Source organism: Cornus florida, unplaced genomic scaffold (genome assembly GCF_030987335.1).
Source record: "Cornus florida cultivar Cherokee Brave unplaced genomic scaffold, ASM3098733v1 CherokeeBrave_3.0.0_Hap2_Chr10, whole genome shotgun sequence".
Taxonomy (NCBI): domain Eukaryota; kingdom Viridiplantae; phylum Streptophyta; class Magnoliopsida; order Cornales; family Cornaceae; genus Cornus; species Cornus florida.
The window spans coordinates 113,155,420-113,172,821 of NW_026775580.1; the positions used below are offsets into that span (position 1 = coordinate 113,155,420).

At 36.0% G+C, this 17,402-nt stretch overlaps 3 protein-coding genes across 3 annotated transcripts; all 3 read left to right on the plus strand.

Moving 5' to 3' along the window:
* Positions 1-1,310: 1,310 nt before the first annotated feature.
* Positions 1,311-2,589, plus strand: LOC132279940 (early nodulin-93-like). Its single transcript, XM_059782013.1, has 4 exons — positions 1,311-1,469; positions 1,892-1,953; positions 2,133-2,208; positions 2,394-2,589. Exons 1-4 carry the CDS (start codon positions 1,376-1,378, stop codon positions 2,471-2,473), a joined length of 312 nt encoding a protein of 103 aa, XP_059637996.1. The 5' UTR covers positions 1,311-1,375; the 3' UTR covers positions 2,474-2,589.
* A 2,926-nt stretch (positions 2,590-5,515) lies between these two features.
* On the plus strand, positions 5,516-8,254 carry LOC132277272 (uncharacterized). The gene is made up of 4 exons (XM_059779087.1): positions 5,516-5,849; positions 6,376-6,715; positions 6,824-6,894; positions 7,015-8,254. Exons 2-4 carry the CDS (start codon positions 6,387-6,389, stop codon positions 7,026-7,028), a joined length of 414 nt encoding a protein of 137 aa, XP_059635070.1. The 5' UTR covers positions 5,516-5,849; positions 6,376-6,386; the 3' UTR covers positions 7,029-8,254.
* Positions 8,236-12,909, plus strand: LOC132277271 (nudix hydrolase 19, chloroplastic). The gene is made up of 6 exons (XM_059779085.1): positions 8,236-8,883; positions 10,784-10,924; positions 11,032-11,136; positions 11,566-11,665; positions 12,220-12,312; positions 12,491-12,909. The coding sequence occupies exons 1-6, from the start codon at positions 8,287-8,289 to the stop codon at positions 12,760-12,762; spliced, it is 1,308 nt and encodes a 435-aa protein (XP_059635068.1). The 5' UTR covers positions 8,236-8,286; the 3' UTR covers positions 12,763-12,909.
* The last annotated feature ends 4,493 nt before the right edge of the window (positions 12,910-17,402 follow it).

Genomic DNA, 17,402 nt, shown 5'->3' on the forward strand with positions numbered 1-17,402 from the left:
TGATATTAATTATTGAAACTACAACCCTCAATTTTACAATAAAGTCACGACAATTCCTACAAATATCAGTTTCAATTAGTCCAATTATGATAGGTGTTGTTATCTAACTGCCCCCTCTCATCCTTTTTGAAAGACCGGAGATTATATCAGCGGGGTAATGGACCCATTCAAAGATGTTACCCTAAACAATTAGTAATTAGATGGACAAATTAAACAGACACTCTTTCTGTTGGAACAGATATTGGATGCCTCAGGCATACCACTTTATAAATATTTTCATTCAATTAAATATAATATATTATCTCACTTTTTTTTATTTTTGAAATGATACGTTATCATCGGACGGACATTGGTATGTCCTGACGCACTTAATGTTTACTTGATCACCTAACCTGTGGGTGGTGGGTGTAATTTGGCCTAATTAGATTTATCCACAGTCAACCAAATGTTTTGGGAAAGGGTGTGAAACAAGCAATTGAAAAGTGAGTAAACTCAACAAGTGGGTTTTGACAAAACTGAGGACAGAAAAACCCATTGTTTTGGCAAAAGTAGAAGTACTGAACACCCAGTCAAAGGAGAAAAGCATGAAAAAAAGGTCAAATGAAACCCATCAAACAAACATCCCATACACGTGTCCCAATCTCATGAGCTTCGCACTAGTGTGCCAATTGCTGCACAAAATCTGAAAATGGGAGTAGTCACGTGAAGATGATGGTGATGGAACGTTTGTGTTTACCCACGGTTTTAAGGGCTGCGTTTTTTACTTAAACCAGTGGCCTTCTCTTTACTACTAAAAGTTACACTCACTTACCCCATATAATATTTGTGTAATTATTGGGGTTACCTAAAATAAATCCCATTTTGGTGAAAAAGTTAGTTGATTCATATTACTGATTACTCCCTTCTGTATATTAATACTCCATCATGGGTCATATAGTAACTTCGCCACTGACAATCCACTGAGTGCTGCTTATATGACCCCAGGTCAGCAATTTCAAAACCAAGTGCCTCGGACGTTACAATCAACTGAAAACGTCTCTCTCTCTCTCTCTCTCTCTCTCTCTCACACACACACACACACACACACACACACACTGACACACACACACACACTCTCTCTCTCTCTCTCTCTCTCACACACACACACACACACACACTGACACACACACACACACACTCTCTCTCTCTCTCTCTCTCTCTCTCTCTCACACACACACACACACACACACATACACACACAGCTACCCGGCCTAAAATGCTTATAAATGCCCAAACCAAGCTCAGTGTCTCTTCATGCAAAGCTTCAAAAATCTTCTCAAGTACTTACTTTGATCCGTAACAATTCCCATTTTGAGAAACTAGTTGTGTCTCTAAAATGGCCAAAAATGTGGCTCAGTCTCCTCTTGAAAGGAATAGCTTGGCTTCTTCACTCGATCAAAAACTAGCCATGGCCAAGCGTTGTTCTCATGGTACATTTTTGCAATCATGTGTTGAAGATTGGTATTTTTTAATTTTTCCTAATACTAGTTATAGCTAGCATTAATACTTTTTCTGATTGTATTAAGGAGAGCCCTTTTAGCAAAAGATCTCATTTTTTTTTTTTTTTTAGAAAGAAAATGCATTCGTGCTTTAAAATACTCAGTATATATTAAAACTAACCTTCAATATATATATACAATTACATAGCTAATTCTGGAAAAGTTTTTCAGATCTCAAAGAATAATTTTAAAAGCTGTAACACCTTAAATTCACTTTTTAAAATGTGTTATTTATTTGCTTCCCATCAAGCTTGACTTAATTCATTGTATTTTCCATTCTAGATTGTCTTTTCCATTTGACAAACATCGATTAATTCCATCTGACTTATTTTTTTGGTGTATTGAATCTACAGAGGGGGTTCTGGCTGGTGCCAAAGCAGCTGCTGTTGCTACTGTCGCTACCGCTATACCAACTGCAAGTCTCCTTCCTTACTAAATTACAATCTGCCTTAATTTTTCAATACTACTTCTTATACACGCACATTAATAACCCAAGAATTGCTTTATCAAAAGACTATATATATATATATGACCATTGTACAGAACATTCATATTGTAAAGTACTGACGGAACATATATATTGTACATATGCAGTTGGCTAGTGTGAGGATGCTGCCTTGGGCTAGAGCCCATCTCAATCACACTGCTCAAGCTCTCATTATTTCAACAGGTTTAACTATCTAATCATAATCACATGCAGTCACTAATATACAGAGTATCATCATATATATATATATATATATATATATATATATATATATGTTATGTAACTATGATACAGTTAATATTATTCTCAATTTTTAAATTTGTTTTTGGTAATATATGAAGAATACTAATTAATTCAATGGGATGCAGTGGCAGGGGCAGCATATTTCATTGTGGCGGACAAGACTGTTTTGGCATCTGCAAGGCGAAACTCCTTCAAGCAGCCATGATTCCAACATCATTTCCATAAAAAAACCTAGCTAGTTGTAATTCAGTCAACTCCAGTGCAATTTCATATATATATATATATAAATAAAATTCAGTATCTAACATATATGAATAAAGATCATGGGGTTTTTTAGTCCGTTCGTATGGCCTTTGTCCACAACAGAACAGAAGATTAAAGTAAATAATACTGCAACAACTTTGAATCCACAAAGTTCAGATAAATAAAAATTAGAACAATTTGAATTTATTTTGACTTCTAACAAATATTTGACAGGTGAGGCACTAAACAATAAAATTTGGCTGGCATGAGCAAAATTAATGATATTAATTATCGAAGATTTCAATTAAATTGAAAAATGAATTTTTGCCCAGTCAAAAGAGCTCATCGAAATTCACTGAAAAATTGAAAATCAGCCTTCCCCAGTGAGTTGTGAATGCATGTCTAATTATGATATTTTATCGTTGAGAATATGTAGCTAGTTATGGAGTTGATATATGTGTTATCTTGATATATATGTGAGCTTGGTTAATTTGAGATTGATATATATGTTAGCTTGGTTAATTTGAGTTGATATATGTGTTAGCTTGATATATATGTTAGCTTGGTTAATTTGAGTTGATATATGTGTTAGCTTGATATATATGTTAGCTTGGTTAATTTGAGATTGATATATATGTTAGCTTTTAATTTGAGACTGATGTTCCAAGGTCTATAGGAAGTGAATGTGTTTTTTTTGCCAAGATTAAAGAAGAAAAGAATTAAAAAAAAAAAAAAAGAGACTAATTGAGGCCCCACAATTGAACATAGCCTAAAAATATTCTACTGTGACAACATCAATTTTCTTCTCGTCTTTTGGATTATGAGGAGTCTAATATAAAGTTGCTCACTATTGGTCACACAAAATAGATTTTCTGACTTTATATATAATGGTGCTTCTTTGCCCATGATTATAATGTGCAGGTTGCATCAGTTTTGTTCTTCTTTTATCTGCTGCTTTTTCTTTAGCTTTTCACTTTTCCATTCTTTTTTGGTATTTCCCAACCAAAAATAAAATAAAATAATAATATCAATAAGAAAAATGAGGAAACAGGCAAGAAAATGATATTATGCATGCACATTACATTTTTATTTTATTTTATTTTTTGTTTCATTTTTTAAAGAAAATAGGTCATGAGAAACTAAAACAATTACTCCCATTTAATATGCCGAGCTAAATCTGATTCAAACATACATCTTCATGCTTATCAATCTTAAATATTATTACCCTCCCAAGTCGTTTTATATATTGAAAAATAAAAAATGAGCAATAAGAGAAGGGCAACTCATTCAAACGCCAAATAGTTTCATGGGCCCAAGTCGGGTGGAGCATTTACCAAAGTAATCAAAAACCCCAACCATAAAGCAACATTTTGTCTCAAATAAAAAGCATTTACAAGTCATTTTCTCACTTTTATGATAAGAATAGCATCAATAAAGGGATTTTTTTAATAATTTTTTTCTATCTAGGGAAATAAAATTTATCCAAGAAAACTTCCTTTTGAATGATGCAAAATTCAGTGAAGTCAGGCATTAAAATCGCTGTTTGTTTCACCATGTGTATCACGATTCAATGTCAATTCATATAGCAAGGGGAAATATTCAAAATCCAAAAGCAACGGCTATTTTTTCAGTGGCCGTTCGGATGTGGATTCCTGGAGTATTATTGAGCCTCTTTTGACAAGTGTCACACATATAGAATAAAAGAGTGGGTCTTTGTCGGAGGGTTTTACAATAATGTGGAATATCATTTTGTCTGGTAAAAAAAAAAAAAAAAAAAAATTGTGATTAGGATTCCTCCTTATCAAATCCTAGGTCAACACACAAGCAACTGCATGTGCTTGCGTGGAACCGAATATATTTGCCATGTCAGCACATGTAGGTCCAACTAGTAATGTCAAAGCACCTTCTGATGATGGCTCATGCATAGTGTCGACCTTCAATATATGGAGTATATTCTTGGTGAGGCTTGTCATTTTGGAGGATCCTCCTCCTGCTCTGCTCAGAGGGGAGATAGGGCTATAACTTGTCAGTTGCTAGGTCAACTCAAATAATTAAGTTAACCATTGATGCTAATTTGAAGTACAAATTAATTAATTTTTTTTTATTATTTATTTTCTAGTGAAATTGCAAGATTAATGACTACCTCTACGCTGATCATAAAATGTGCTAATTTCTGCCAATTATGCATTGCTTAGTTCCATAAAGACAATATCAGTGAACATATACATCTGGCAGCCTCTAATCAAAGGGCTTTGCAAACACAACTTCGTAAACATATTGCAATTTCTTTTTCTACCAACCACCTTACATAACCTTCATAAAGATGTATTCTTTGTATGAGTCTTAAACTGTTGTCTAAGTTATCTTGATTAATTATCAGTGAAACATTGACATTGAAAAGAACACAGAGTCTCACACATTTGCGCAAAAGCGAACAAGGTAATATACCATTATGCCGTGAAAGGCAAATTGAAGACTGACTTTCGGCATTGTATTTAACCTTTGATGCTAAATGATTAGGAGACACAAACAAAAGGCAATCGGATGTGAGTCTTCGAATGGATATTTGAATTATTACCGTAAAGGAATCAACACAAGGAAGAATATACTTTGGCAATGGATGTGAATGAAAAGGAATTGATTCTTCTTTAGTTTCTCTTCCTTCTGATCTCACCTGGACTATATAAACCTACTCAAGAAGGTGTAATGTATGGGCAAGTAAAATGGAACCCCACCCGTGCACTTGACGCTCGTGTGGGCACCGATTTCATCCTCAAAGATGGGACCATCCATGTGAATGAGAGATGGGAGATGAAAATTTTCCACTGCAAGTAGCATCTTCCTCTGGTCATACCACCTTATTGGAGAAATGGATATACAAAAGAGCATAGAATAGTTTTTGAAAGGCCCTCTTTCCTTTCCAAATAATGCATAGGGAATAAGTATAAATGAGGGCAATCTAAGATTTTTGTTTGGAAAAATTGTGCTTCTATGCATGCACTGACCAGTTTATGCCTTTAGAAGCAAGCCCTCCACCATATGACACCCCAAAAAGGAGCAGAAGAGTGAGAGGAAGCTTATCTAAATCTTTGAGAAGCTTCTACTTTTGGATTAATCCCATCTTAAAGAAACCATCTGAAGCTCATGTAACTGAAAAGATGCATTTAGGGTCCCACTCATGAGACCTTAACAAGTATATAAACCATCCCAACCCATTCATCAAATTCACCAGCTCCATTAACAATCTCTTCTTCTTCTTCTTCTACTATTACTACTACTACTACTACTACTACAGGTGCTACTGTTTTTCCTTTGGATCCTTCATCTTCTTTAATTAGGTGAGTGGTAACTCCCTTCTGCTCGTGCTCTTCATTCTTTCTGCATTTTAGATCATTTCCTAGGTATGGAGCTCAAATACTCCTATACCCTTTCCACCAAAGTTATTAAAAATTGTTGTCTAGGCTGAACCCCATTGTTTGGGAAAATTTTCCTTGTGTTCCAATAGTGGCCTTGTTATTGAAGAAACTTGGGGTTCAAGAACAAAGGGCTATGGATTAGTATATATATAAATGCTCATTTCCATATATAATGCAAGGAGTTGTTATGGACCAATCGTTGTGTTTTAGCAATTTGCCACTGTTTTCTTGTGCATTTACTAATTAACATATCTACCAGTAGGAAGAGAAATCTAGGCTCGGTCTTATTTCTTGATGGTGTGTTTGTGCATGTGTATATATAAACATAATAGGTTCATGATATGCACTTATATTTTTGTTCATTTATGCCCAATTAATCAACTGAGTATGAAAGAAGTTCAAATGTGACGGTATTTTTTCTTATTGTTTCTTGTGGTAATGTTGGCAGGGAGACAGAAAATGAGCAGGGAAGGAGACTGGATGTGCCCTTCTTGCCAACATCTGAATTTCAAAAAAAGGGATTCATGCCAACTATGCCAGTGCCCTAAATATGGTGGGGATATTTCATCATACGGCATAAACAGGACTGAAGTCTTGGCAGGGGACTGGTACTGCAATGCAATGAACTGTGGAGCACACAACTACGCCAGCAGACCTAGCTGCTATAGGTGTGGTGCATCAAAAGATTATTTCGGGTATGGAGGTGATACAGTGGGTGCAGGAGCTTATTTATATGCCGATGGCAGTGCTCCTCCTGGATGGAAAACCGGTGATTGGATTTGCTCTAGGTGAGTTCACAAACAATTTTATATCAAACAGATGACTATAGACTAATAATACCATAATGTGTAAAAGAAAATATTCTGATAATGGTGTTTTGTTTTGAATTTGGCCAGACTAGGATGTGGAGTACACAATTATGCCAGTAGGACGGAATGCTTTAAATGCAAAACACCAAGAGATTTTGGTAAGCAATCTTCATAGTCAGTGGTGTTTTGTGAAAGCATTTTAGCTAAATATTGTTTTCCAAACACTATTTCAATGCATTTTCCTAAGACAATCAATTTTTTATTTTATTTTATTTCAGGTGGTGCATTCTAGGGAAAATGAACTGAGAGAGATTAACGTGTAGCAGCATTCCATGTTCTGTGAAATTCCAACTTCCATTAACACCTTTCGTTTTGTTGCTTTTTTCTTCTCCTTTTCCGTTGAATGTTGCAAGCTTCACATTCATGTTTGATGAACCATATTCACAAGCATAGCCATGTATTTTGCCAAGAAGAGTTCTAACATTCTTACATGAAGCTAATAATAAATCCCTTCACTATTCCGAAAATAGTCCTGTGTGTAAACGTGTGTGTATTTGTAGTTTGTACAAAGCTGCTTAATTGTAGCCAAAGCTGCCTAATTCCATAGATAAGCAATTTGAAGATGATAATGGACCACCCCTAATGCAGCAATCTTCCACCAATGCAACAGAGAATGTGTACGAGTCATTCACTTCCCTAGCTAAGACGAGCCAGTTTAATTTGGAGCAACAAATTTGGTTACTTTCAGCATCAACTCTCCAAGAAGTATATAATTAGGCATATAAGAACCAGATACTAATCCTTTATGAGCACATAGGCAATGACAAGAAAACGTTCCTTGCTGCAACTTTACACAAAATGGACTTTTACTGGCCACCATAACCATCACTATAGGCACCTTTTTTTTTTTTGCCCTTTTGGAATTTTTAATACCACCCTTACGCTTTGAAAGACTTTGATATAATGCCATTTTAATTATACAAATTAAGGGATGGAGGCGTCTTCATTCCCAATAACTTTTTTTTATTGATTGAATGAATTACTTTGAATTAAAAAAGCAAGAGTAGGAGATTGACAACAATTATGCTAATTATGGATGGTGAAAGGTGACTATATTTTTTTCCCTTTCACTTTATGTATTTATTTTTGAACATAGAATATTTTAGATTTTCACCACATCAATTACTACCCTATTCATTTATATTTCATACCATAGTACCTTTCATGTATGAACACTGGGCTTCAGAGATACATGATTCGAACTTAACACTGAACACTGGGCTTCAGAGAAGTTTGACGGACCAACATCTACTAAAGCTCAGATCAAGTTGGGCCAATACCTTAAGCTTGGCCCAAATTGTTTCCACCGTCCAATCTTGGTTAGGTTGGTCTATTTGTGGCCAATTATATGACAGCAAGAAGTGGGCCTTTTTGTGAAAACATCTGTCCACTTGTCATTACTCCATGGCCCAACTAACTGACTCATCATCAGTCGTCATCACCTACCTTCTCCTTCTCTCTTCAAACCAGCCAATGGGTAGAACAGAGACATGCTCTTCTTCCTCTCCTCCTCGTCAGCCACCTCATCCCTCCTTTCTCTGTCTAAAATTATCTCTCTCCAAACCCTAACCCTAGCAAGACCCCATTCCCACCTCCTCCTCTCCACCATGTCCATAAATCTCAATTCTCATGCCTTTGCAGGCAACCCAATAAAATCCAAAACCCCAAAACCAAGTGACCCATTTTCATCCAACTCTGCCTTCCAAACCCTCAAAACCGTCTTTCTAGGGCACACCCACGAACCATCTTCCCCTAATTTTAAGGTATTGCCCTTCAGAAAGGGCAGACCCTTAGCCGGGTCGATAGCTGATTCGGCACCAAATTGGCATCTGGGTTGGTTGAATTTGGGTGATTGTAGGCTTTTCTTGGAGAATTCTGAGGTTCGTTTGAATGAAGATTCGTTGGTTTATTTGGGTTCCAAGTCAGAGGATGACGTTGTTTATTGGGCAATTGATGTGTCTGATGCTAATAACTTAGTGAATGAATTGGGTTCTAGGCAGCTTTGCTTTGTTGAGTTGAGGACTTTGATGGTTGCGACGGATTGGGCCGATGCTAGAGCTATGGGCGAATTGGCTGTTGCTGGGCATGTAAGTATATGTACATATGTGGATGAGTGGGTAATATTGTATATATCAATCTGGACGCATATGTTTATATTAAGCCTTTAAGGTGTTTATGAATATGTGTGGAACTCAGCTTTAGCACAGAGAACATTACATTTCATGATGTGGTGTTGCATTCGTCAAATCTTTTGCACCAAAAACACAAAATCAATTATCATCCTAAACTAACAGAGTTAATTTTGAACGTTTCCACCATATTGCTAAAGTTTGATCAAATGCCTCCTTTCTGTGTCAAATAATTTTGATTATTTGCTTCAATACTAAAAGAAATTTGAATCACTCCATTGGCGAATTTAAAGTTTATCACGCAAAATGGGATCATTGAGATAGTAGGTAATTGGTCATATCCAATTGCAAGTGATATATTTTAGGTTCCTTGAATTTTCAAAATTTTCAAACATCAGATTGCTGCGAATTTCTTAGATGGATCCATCCAAGATGACATTTTTCTTCATTGAAATCTATGTGAAATGTTCATTCAGATTCAATGATACAATCCAAGTTCCCTATATGTATTGATAGGGCCCATAGGGGAAATAACTGGAATTTAACACCTTAGGAGTGTGCTCGGATGTCCCCCTAAAGTTGAATGCCTCATTTACACTTTCGTTAGACATAAAAGTTCATCTATAAATGGGTGAGTAGGGGATTGATTGCATCTCATGGCATGTGATACCTGTTAGGTCCCCTAATTGAATTATTTATAAGATGGCTTCCGATTTCTTAAATGGATCTGTCTATATTGAAATTTTATGTTAAATGTTAATGAGACCTAATTGAATTATTTATAAGATGGCTTCCGATTTCTTAAGTGGATATGTCTATATTGAAATTTTATGTTAAATGTTGATGGGACCATTCAAATTCAAGGATGCACCCGGAACCTCCCTAAGGTTAATGTACCAAGGAAGACAATAATAAGATGACGGTGTAATATTAAGTGAATAAAATTGTGTTCAATTTACAAAGTCACACCAATATGTTGCTTCACAGTTTAAATCCCTAGAGGTGATTCTATTTTTATTCTTAGAGAAGGCATATCGTCTTCCGTGGGATGGGGAAAAAAAAATCTTCCGTGGGATGGCAATTATTGCTTTCATTTTGTCTGTTTATATCCTTAAATTGTTAGACATAAATGGCCTTAAAAGGGGGAAAAATTGCACATATTAGTCATATCAAGCCCTCTTTCCTTGAACTAATGCTCTCTGGTTTTCCTTTATCCAAACTCCGTACTTTGATTTTCTCATTTTGTTTGGCTTCAGTGTACTATTAAATTGTTTATTAATTATTTTGTTGGAGCTTGCGGGAGAAATATTTGAAGGTTCTACAGTAACTGTTAGCTATTGTTCATAATCCTAGTTCTCTCTTCCAAACTTGGGATATGCTTAACTTTGAATATCAATCCTTGAGCCCTTGTCTTTTGGCTTGTAAAATTTTTATATCACCAAGGTTCAAAGGAAAGGACATGGCACTAAGCACATCATATGTGAAGTTGGGAAATTGAATGTATATTCTTATTTGTATATGTTGCTACTTTTAATCATACAACTATCTTTTGGAAATATGAATTATAATTTAATATCTTTCAAAACTGTATGATAATATTGTTCATTGCCCCCTGTCCCACCAAAATTACATGAAGCTGTTGTTTAAGGATTTGTGCGAAGTTATTTTTGTAGACTTTCCTCAAAGGGCCATGCTTCAATGCCTGAGGTTTGGTGGGTGCTTCCCTCATGCCTTATGGCTACTTTTTTCATTAGCATGAACTATAAATTAGATTCTGCTTATCAGCTTTCACATGTAAAATGGCATTTCTGTTTTTGGTACTGAGAGTTATACGTTCTCTGATTTGGCATTTGATCAGGCCAGGGCACTTCTAGAATGGCACAACATATCACGTTTTTGTGGATTTTGTGGAGAAAGAACAGTCCCAAAGGAAGCTGGGAGAAGGAAGCAATGCTCAAATGAGTCGTGCAAAAAGAGGATCTATCCACGTGTTGATCCGGTATGGTGATTCTTAGCCTTATCATTTTTAAGCAATGTTTCCAATTCTTATGCACTGGATGCATCAAATGCTACATTTCTTATGTGGCTCATGTGACCTTAGAACAGGTTGTCATCATGTTAGTCATTGATAGAGAAAATGATCGTGCACTTTTAAGTAGACAGTCAAGATTTGTGCCCCGGATGTGGAGTTGCCTAGCTGGTTTTATAGAGGTATGCACCTTGGCTAAGTTTAATACTGGTTTACGTTACATACACTTTTGTGAAATTGTAAACCTTCCGTCATTTGGTTATCTATTAAAAAAAGGTCATTAATGAGTAGCTTCTTTTTCTTTGTGACTATTCTTTACCGAGCAACCATCTTTTCCATTTTCTTTTATTCGGTTAACTATTAGTCATGTGATGCAATTTTATTTTATTTTCATTTATTTATTTATTTTGATAAGGATACACTTTATTTCATTTCTTTTACTCTTTGATGGTAAGTTACTGGAAGATTTTTATTGCTTATTGGAAAAATTCAGGGTTTTCTCGTTTTTTACTGGATTCGCAAGATTCTTTAGCGCTTTTTTCGGTCTTTTCTTCTCTCCTCCTAAATAATTTTGGCATTTTTTTTCTTTCTTTCTTTTCGTTGATCACTAGCCAGGAGAAAGCTTGGAAGAGGCAGTGAGGAGAGAAACATGGGAGGAGACTGGTATTGAGGTGGGAGAAGTTGTCTATCATAGTTCTCAGCCATGGCCTGGTATGACTTTAGCTACATGCTTCATTTGTTCCAGTGTATTTTGGATATATCAATCCTTACTATTATAATTGTCGGAATGGTGGATACCTCAATCTTTAATAGTATAATTGTCGGAATGGCAAAGTTGATATCTAAACTAGGTAATCTTGTGTGAAAACAGTAACGAGGAAAGCTTAATAGATGCACGAGAAAGATCATCGCGAAAAGATTTGTTTATAAGAAATATTTTATTAATTTCCATAAGTAGAGGCTCCTCATTCTTATAAAGTTTTTCTACACAACACAAAATAAAGAAGGCAAACTGAGGCCACCTTCAAAATAATAATCAATCAAATAATTTATTTTGGTTTTTTGATTTGGCAGAGCCATATGCTGTTTGTATAAACAGCAGTATTTTTGCCGTTCTAGAATTTTATTGCTTTGACAGTCCTTTAAATTTTAATGGCACTAGATGAAATCAGTGGTGCTTATACACAGGTAGACAGTTTAAGAAAATATTTATGTCAAATATGTATATTTGTATTTATTATCCTTGTAAATTTATTTGTTCTCAGTTGGACCAAGTAGCATGCCATGCCAGTTGATGGTGGGCTTCTTTGCATATGCAAAATCACTTGAGATAAATGTGGACAAGGAAGAGTTGGAAGGTACATTGACCACTTGGAAAGCAGTTGAGCTTAACTAATCATTTTTTAAATTATGCCCTTTCTTACAAACAATTGCTTTCGTTTGAAAAATTAGTTTTCTTCAATTTTTTCTCGTCAATTGGAAGAATGGTCACATAGGTAGGCAAGTGACAAGGAGGTTGAATTTTTCTGTTGTCAGATGCTCAATGGCACAGTAGAGAAGATGTAAGAAAAGCCTTGACAGTTGCTGAATACAAGAAGGCGCAAGGATCAGCAATGACCAAGGTAGACCAGATGTGCAAGGGAGTAGAGAAGGGACAAAGCTTATCTGCAGATTTCAATGTGGAAAGTGGGGAGCTTACTCCCATGTTCATCCCGGGACCCTTTGCGATTGCGCATCATCTCATCTCTTCCTGGGTCTTTCAAGATTCTCCCGTCACACAACCTGCTGGTTCTCAGTCGAATTTGTAGTAGTATTTTTTCCTTGACCAACTTGTAAGTGCACCAATTCATTTGTTTTGATTATAAACAGGCACTGTGCTTTTTCATTTTCCATAATATGTTACGTGGGAAAAACAAGAAATAAAATGTTGTTGTAATAATATTTAATGTTACTCATCCATGTGTGTTATTCAGCTTCTTGTTGCCCCCTAATTGTAATTTACACCATTTTGTTGAAATAGTCCTCTTGGTAATTATAGCTTTCAATGCTGCTTAATTTTTCAATATTGAGATTTCAAGTAGGATTCTTGTTAGGTAAAAAAAGAAGATGATGGATTTTACTAAAAACAGATATAAGAATTTATAACCATATATCATGACGAACCAAAATACATGGGTCCCAACAATCAAGACCCCAGAAACAGTCTCAAAATAAGAAACAGCATAAGATGACACCCTAACCAGATAAAACCCAAGAAAAAACCCATGGTTTATTTTTTTCCTTTCCGGAAGATGAACTAAAAAAAGAAAAGAAAAGAAAAAAAGCCATTACATATATATACATAGATAGAGAGAGCCGGGGGGGGGGGGGGGGGGGGGTAATCACCCTCTCACCCACCCAAATCGGGGGGGGGGGGGCGGGGGGGGGGGGGGAATCACCCTCTCACCCAAATCAAATTCACCTCTAAATCAAATTCACCTCTAACTTCAATTCCTCAGAAGCTTCCAAACTCCTGTCTTTTTCTATCTCTCTACACACACACACACACACACATATCTATAACATTAATGGCAGAAGCAGGCAACCATAATAATGTTGTTTTCGCCTGAAAGAAGCGACCGGTCTCCCTCTCACCCAAATCAAATTCACCTCTAACTTCAATTCCACAGAAGCTTCCAAACTCCTCTGTCTTTTTCTATCTCTCTACACACACACACATATATCTATAACATTAATGGCAGAAGCAGGCAACCATAATAATGTTGTTTTCGCCTGAAAGAAGCGACCGGTCTCCGATGATGGCGAGATTTTTGCCAAAAAATCAGTGTCGGCTGTAGTAGGGGCATGGGTAGATCCAGCGGCGGCGTTGGCCAGTGCTCGCCTCTACAAGCACGGCGACGTCTACTGTACCATTTATCTCCAAAAAACATCCTGCCCATGGTCTCCGGCAATATCTCTTATATATCTCTACTGTAGGCGATTGTGTAATTGTATAGGTATATATATGAAAATAAGAAAACTAATATGATCCGGGATAAAAATTAACCCATTTAATCCCAGATCGCCTACCGTACCATTTATTCAATAGAGATTAATAATTTCTTCAATAAAAATTAACCCATCCCTGCACTACCGTGACGTATGCATTCTCGCCGGAAAATATGATCCGGTTATTAAGATTTTATCAGTCTCTTGAGATTTTATCAGAATAATAACATAACAAAACCAAGATGATTTCGATTCCGAAAAGGATGACACCAATCTCAACCAGAGAATGGATGAACGAAAAAACCCAGAAGTTGAAAGTATTGATTGGAAGAAAAAAATTGAAAACTCAGACCAATCCAGTGACATTAATACTACACAACCTAAGAATTGAACCAATAGTTGGAGAATTTCACAAAGAAAAGTCCCAATCTTTCATGGGCGAGAGCTAACACAGAACAATTCTTTCTCACAATGCTTTAATGGAATGATAACAAACTCAAATAACAAATCGATCAAGACTTGCTTGATCTGAGACAAATTTTTTGAAAAATGAACAGGGAAATAAAATATGCATAACAAGACTACCATGGATTCACAGAACTTGATCTGTTGAGATTCAACTGGAAAGATCTGCAATCTGGTCGCCGGTTGAATAATTTAGAGAGAGAAAGTGAGGAATTCTGATCTTATATATATATATATATATATATATATATATATATATATATAGGGTAATTTACACAGGACTCCCCTATGATTTGCCATAATTACAGGCAGCACCTTTCCTGTTTTGAAAATTACGGAGACCTCTCCTATTTTTTAAAATATTCTACACGGACCTCCTTCTGTTATAGTCAACGGCAATCAACGACGGAAAATGATGACATTAGCTACTATTTTTTATGAAATGTAGAAAATAACCTTGCCTATATAATTAGATATTATAACCTTGCCTATTTTTTATTCAACGGTGATGGCGGCGAGGATCGGTGATGGCGGCGAGGATCTGCTCGGAATACTATCATACCTATTTAATGAAAAACAAAAGATCCCAAAAGATCCCATGCCCTCTCTTTTCAGTTTTTCGGATTCAATTTCCCGCCAAAAATGAAAATCTCAGAGCTATCGTCGCCGGATTTCCGTCCGAGCATCCACGAACCCCAATCTCACGTACTCTCACAAATCGAGTCCTTTATCAGAGAACTCGAAAGCTATTTGCCGGGAGCTCCTTTGTCGGAGGCTCTCTTATCCAACCTTCGACTCAGACTGACTCAGCTGAGTTCACTCTTTCTATTCCCGAACTTGGTCAAGCTCCAAATATGGAAACTCAGCTACCGCCTCTGGAACTCCTGCGTCGACCTCAACAACGCCGCTGGCATCCAATCCTCCGGTCAAAAGGTTAACGAAGAGCACGCCACTCTCCGGCAAGTATCCGCCGATTTGCTCTTCCTTGTGATATCCCTCGATTATAGAGTCACGGGTAATCAAGTCCGAGCACAGATCCGAGAGATACCAGACAATTAATATGTAAATAAGTACAGAATACTAAAATAAAATAAGAATAAAATAATAAACTGAAAAGAATTCTAATTATAAAATCCTCAAAATTTATAAGTTAATATAAATTCCAAACTTTCCAATATCTGTACAACTCGGGAATCCATCTAGTGGACCCCTATCCAAATCCTACGCTGAAAAGGAAACAATTGTAATAAAATCTAAAGCGAAACATAGAAAGCAGTCCTATGTAGTCGGAGGAGTATTTGCTCTGCACAATCAAGCTTTAACCCTGGAAGTAACGAACACATGAAAAATAAGGGAGTGGGTCAGGCCCACATGCAAGTCCTATCCTACTACAATCCATACAAAAACCCGATACGCAGATACATCCTAGATAGCTCAATAATAATTAAAGTAGTCCATATAGTAGGGGTGGCAATTCGTGTTGGCGTGTCGTGTTTGTGTCGACACGATTACGACACGGACACGATTAGGGTTGACACGAACACGACACGATTATTAATCGTATCTAAGACTATTGACACGAACACAACACAATTATTATATGTGTAACACGACACGACACGCATAACCTGTTTAATAAATGGGTCAAGATTTGACACGACTCGAAAAAAAACACATTTAAGTCATTTTCGACACGAATACGACATATTTTGTTAAATGGGTCATTTTTTACACGAACACGACACGTTTATCTGACACGTTTAGTTAATCGGGTTAATCGTGTCATAATCGTATTTATAGGGTCAAATACGAACACGATACGTTTAATTAACGGGTCAATTCGTGTCGACACGATTATGACACGAACACGATTAACCCAAACCCTAACCCGCTTATCTCGTGTCGTGTTAGCGTGTCGTGTCAAATATTGCCACCCCTATCATATAGATATAAATACACATTATAGAACGCTCACTAGGCTATAGTGCAGTCTCAGTCTGAATAGAAGGTAACATGCAAATTGCATGTAACGTGGTCATGTATACCTAGACCTACCAAGGAATAACAACTATGTCCAATTATCCATCCTAGGCGATATACGCTACCTAACCATGATTCTGAGACTCAAGCTCATATCACAGTACCATAACGATATATATATATATATATAATCCATTCAAGGTATAACATTCAAATGTTTATTGACCTGTTATATATATAAGTAGGACTTAACTTTTATAGTTAATCCACCTTACATCAGAATAGGTAGGACTTAGTGTTTTGAACTAATCCATCCCCAGAATAGGTAGGTCTTAGTGTTTTGAACTAAACCATCCCTAATATGTCACCGTTCCATACCGGTGCATATATATACATATAAGTAGGACTTAACTTTTATAGTTAATCTAACTTATTTCAGAATAGGTAGGACTCAGTATTTTGAACTAATCCGTCCCTAATATGCCACCGTCCCATATCGATGCATACATACACAATCAATCCAGCAATTGACAAAACAGTACAAGTAGTTCATCAATTATAATTCAGAACAATATAATAATAATTATAATCGTTACTGAACACATTATAGTGAAATTCTTAAAAGTAAATTTCATAACAATCCATAAATCCAACAGTTGATGCAATTTAAACCGTTAAAACATCAATTAACTCCATATAAGCATACTACAGTTTCAGTTAATCAATTATGCTTATTTCAGTGCTTAAACATGATTAATACTGTTTAATCATACATACACAAAATGCTAGCATTATAGTAAGTAATTAAATCCTCCAAACAGTCCAGAAATTGATACCGTTTTTAATAAATTAAATATCAATTTAATCCAAACCAAGCCTAGTTAATTGCCAGTATTCCATCACCCTTATAACATTGTTGAAATATGATTAAATATTATTAAATCATATGCGAAAGATTTGATAAGTTTCAGTAAGCAAACAACTTAACAAAATAGTGCTCAACATGTAAGCTTTT

Bases quoted from the DNA above. Each gene is read 5' to 3' on its own strand.
- LOC132279940 (XM_059782013.1), top strand. From the start codon at position 1,376: ATGGCCAAAAATGTGGCTCAGTCTCCTCTTGAAAGGAATAGCTTGGCT. The intron at 1,470-1,891 runs GTACATTTTTGC...TTGAATCTACAG, and splicing joins GGCCAAGCGTTGTTCTCATG to AGGGGGTTCTGGCTGGTGCC. The intron at 2,209-2,393 runs GTTTAACTATCT...AATGGGATGCAG, and splicing joins AGCTCTCATTATTTCAACAG to TGGCAGGGGCAGCATATTTC.
- LOC132277272 (XM_059779087.1), top strand. From the start codon at position 6,387: ATGAGCAGGGAAGGAGACTGGATGTGCCCTTCTTGCCAACATCTGAAT. The intron at 6,716-6,823 runs GTGAGTTCACAA...GAATTTGGCCAG, and splicing joins GGTGATTGGATTTGCTCTAG to ACTAGGATGTGGAGTACACA.
- LOC132277271 (XM_059779085.1), top strand. From the start codon at position 8,287: ATGCTCTTCTTCCTCTCCTCCTCGTCAGCCACCTCATCCCTCCTTTCT. The intron at 8,884-10,783 runs GTAAGTATATGT...GCATTTGATCAG, and splicing joins AATTGGCTGTTGCTGGGCAT to GCCAGGGCACTTCTAGAATG. The intron at 11,666-12,219 runs GTATGACTTTAG...ATTTGTTCTCAG, and splicing joins TAGTTCTCAGCCATGGCCTG to TTGGACCAAGTAGCATGCCA.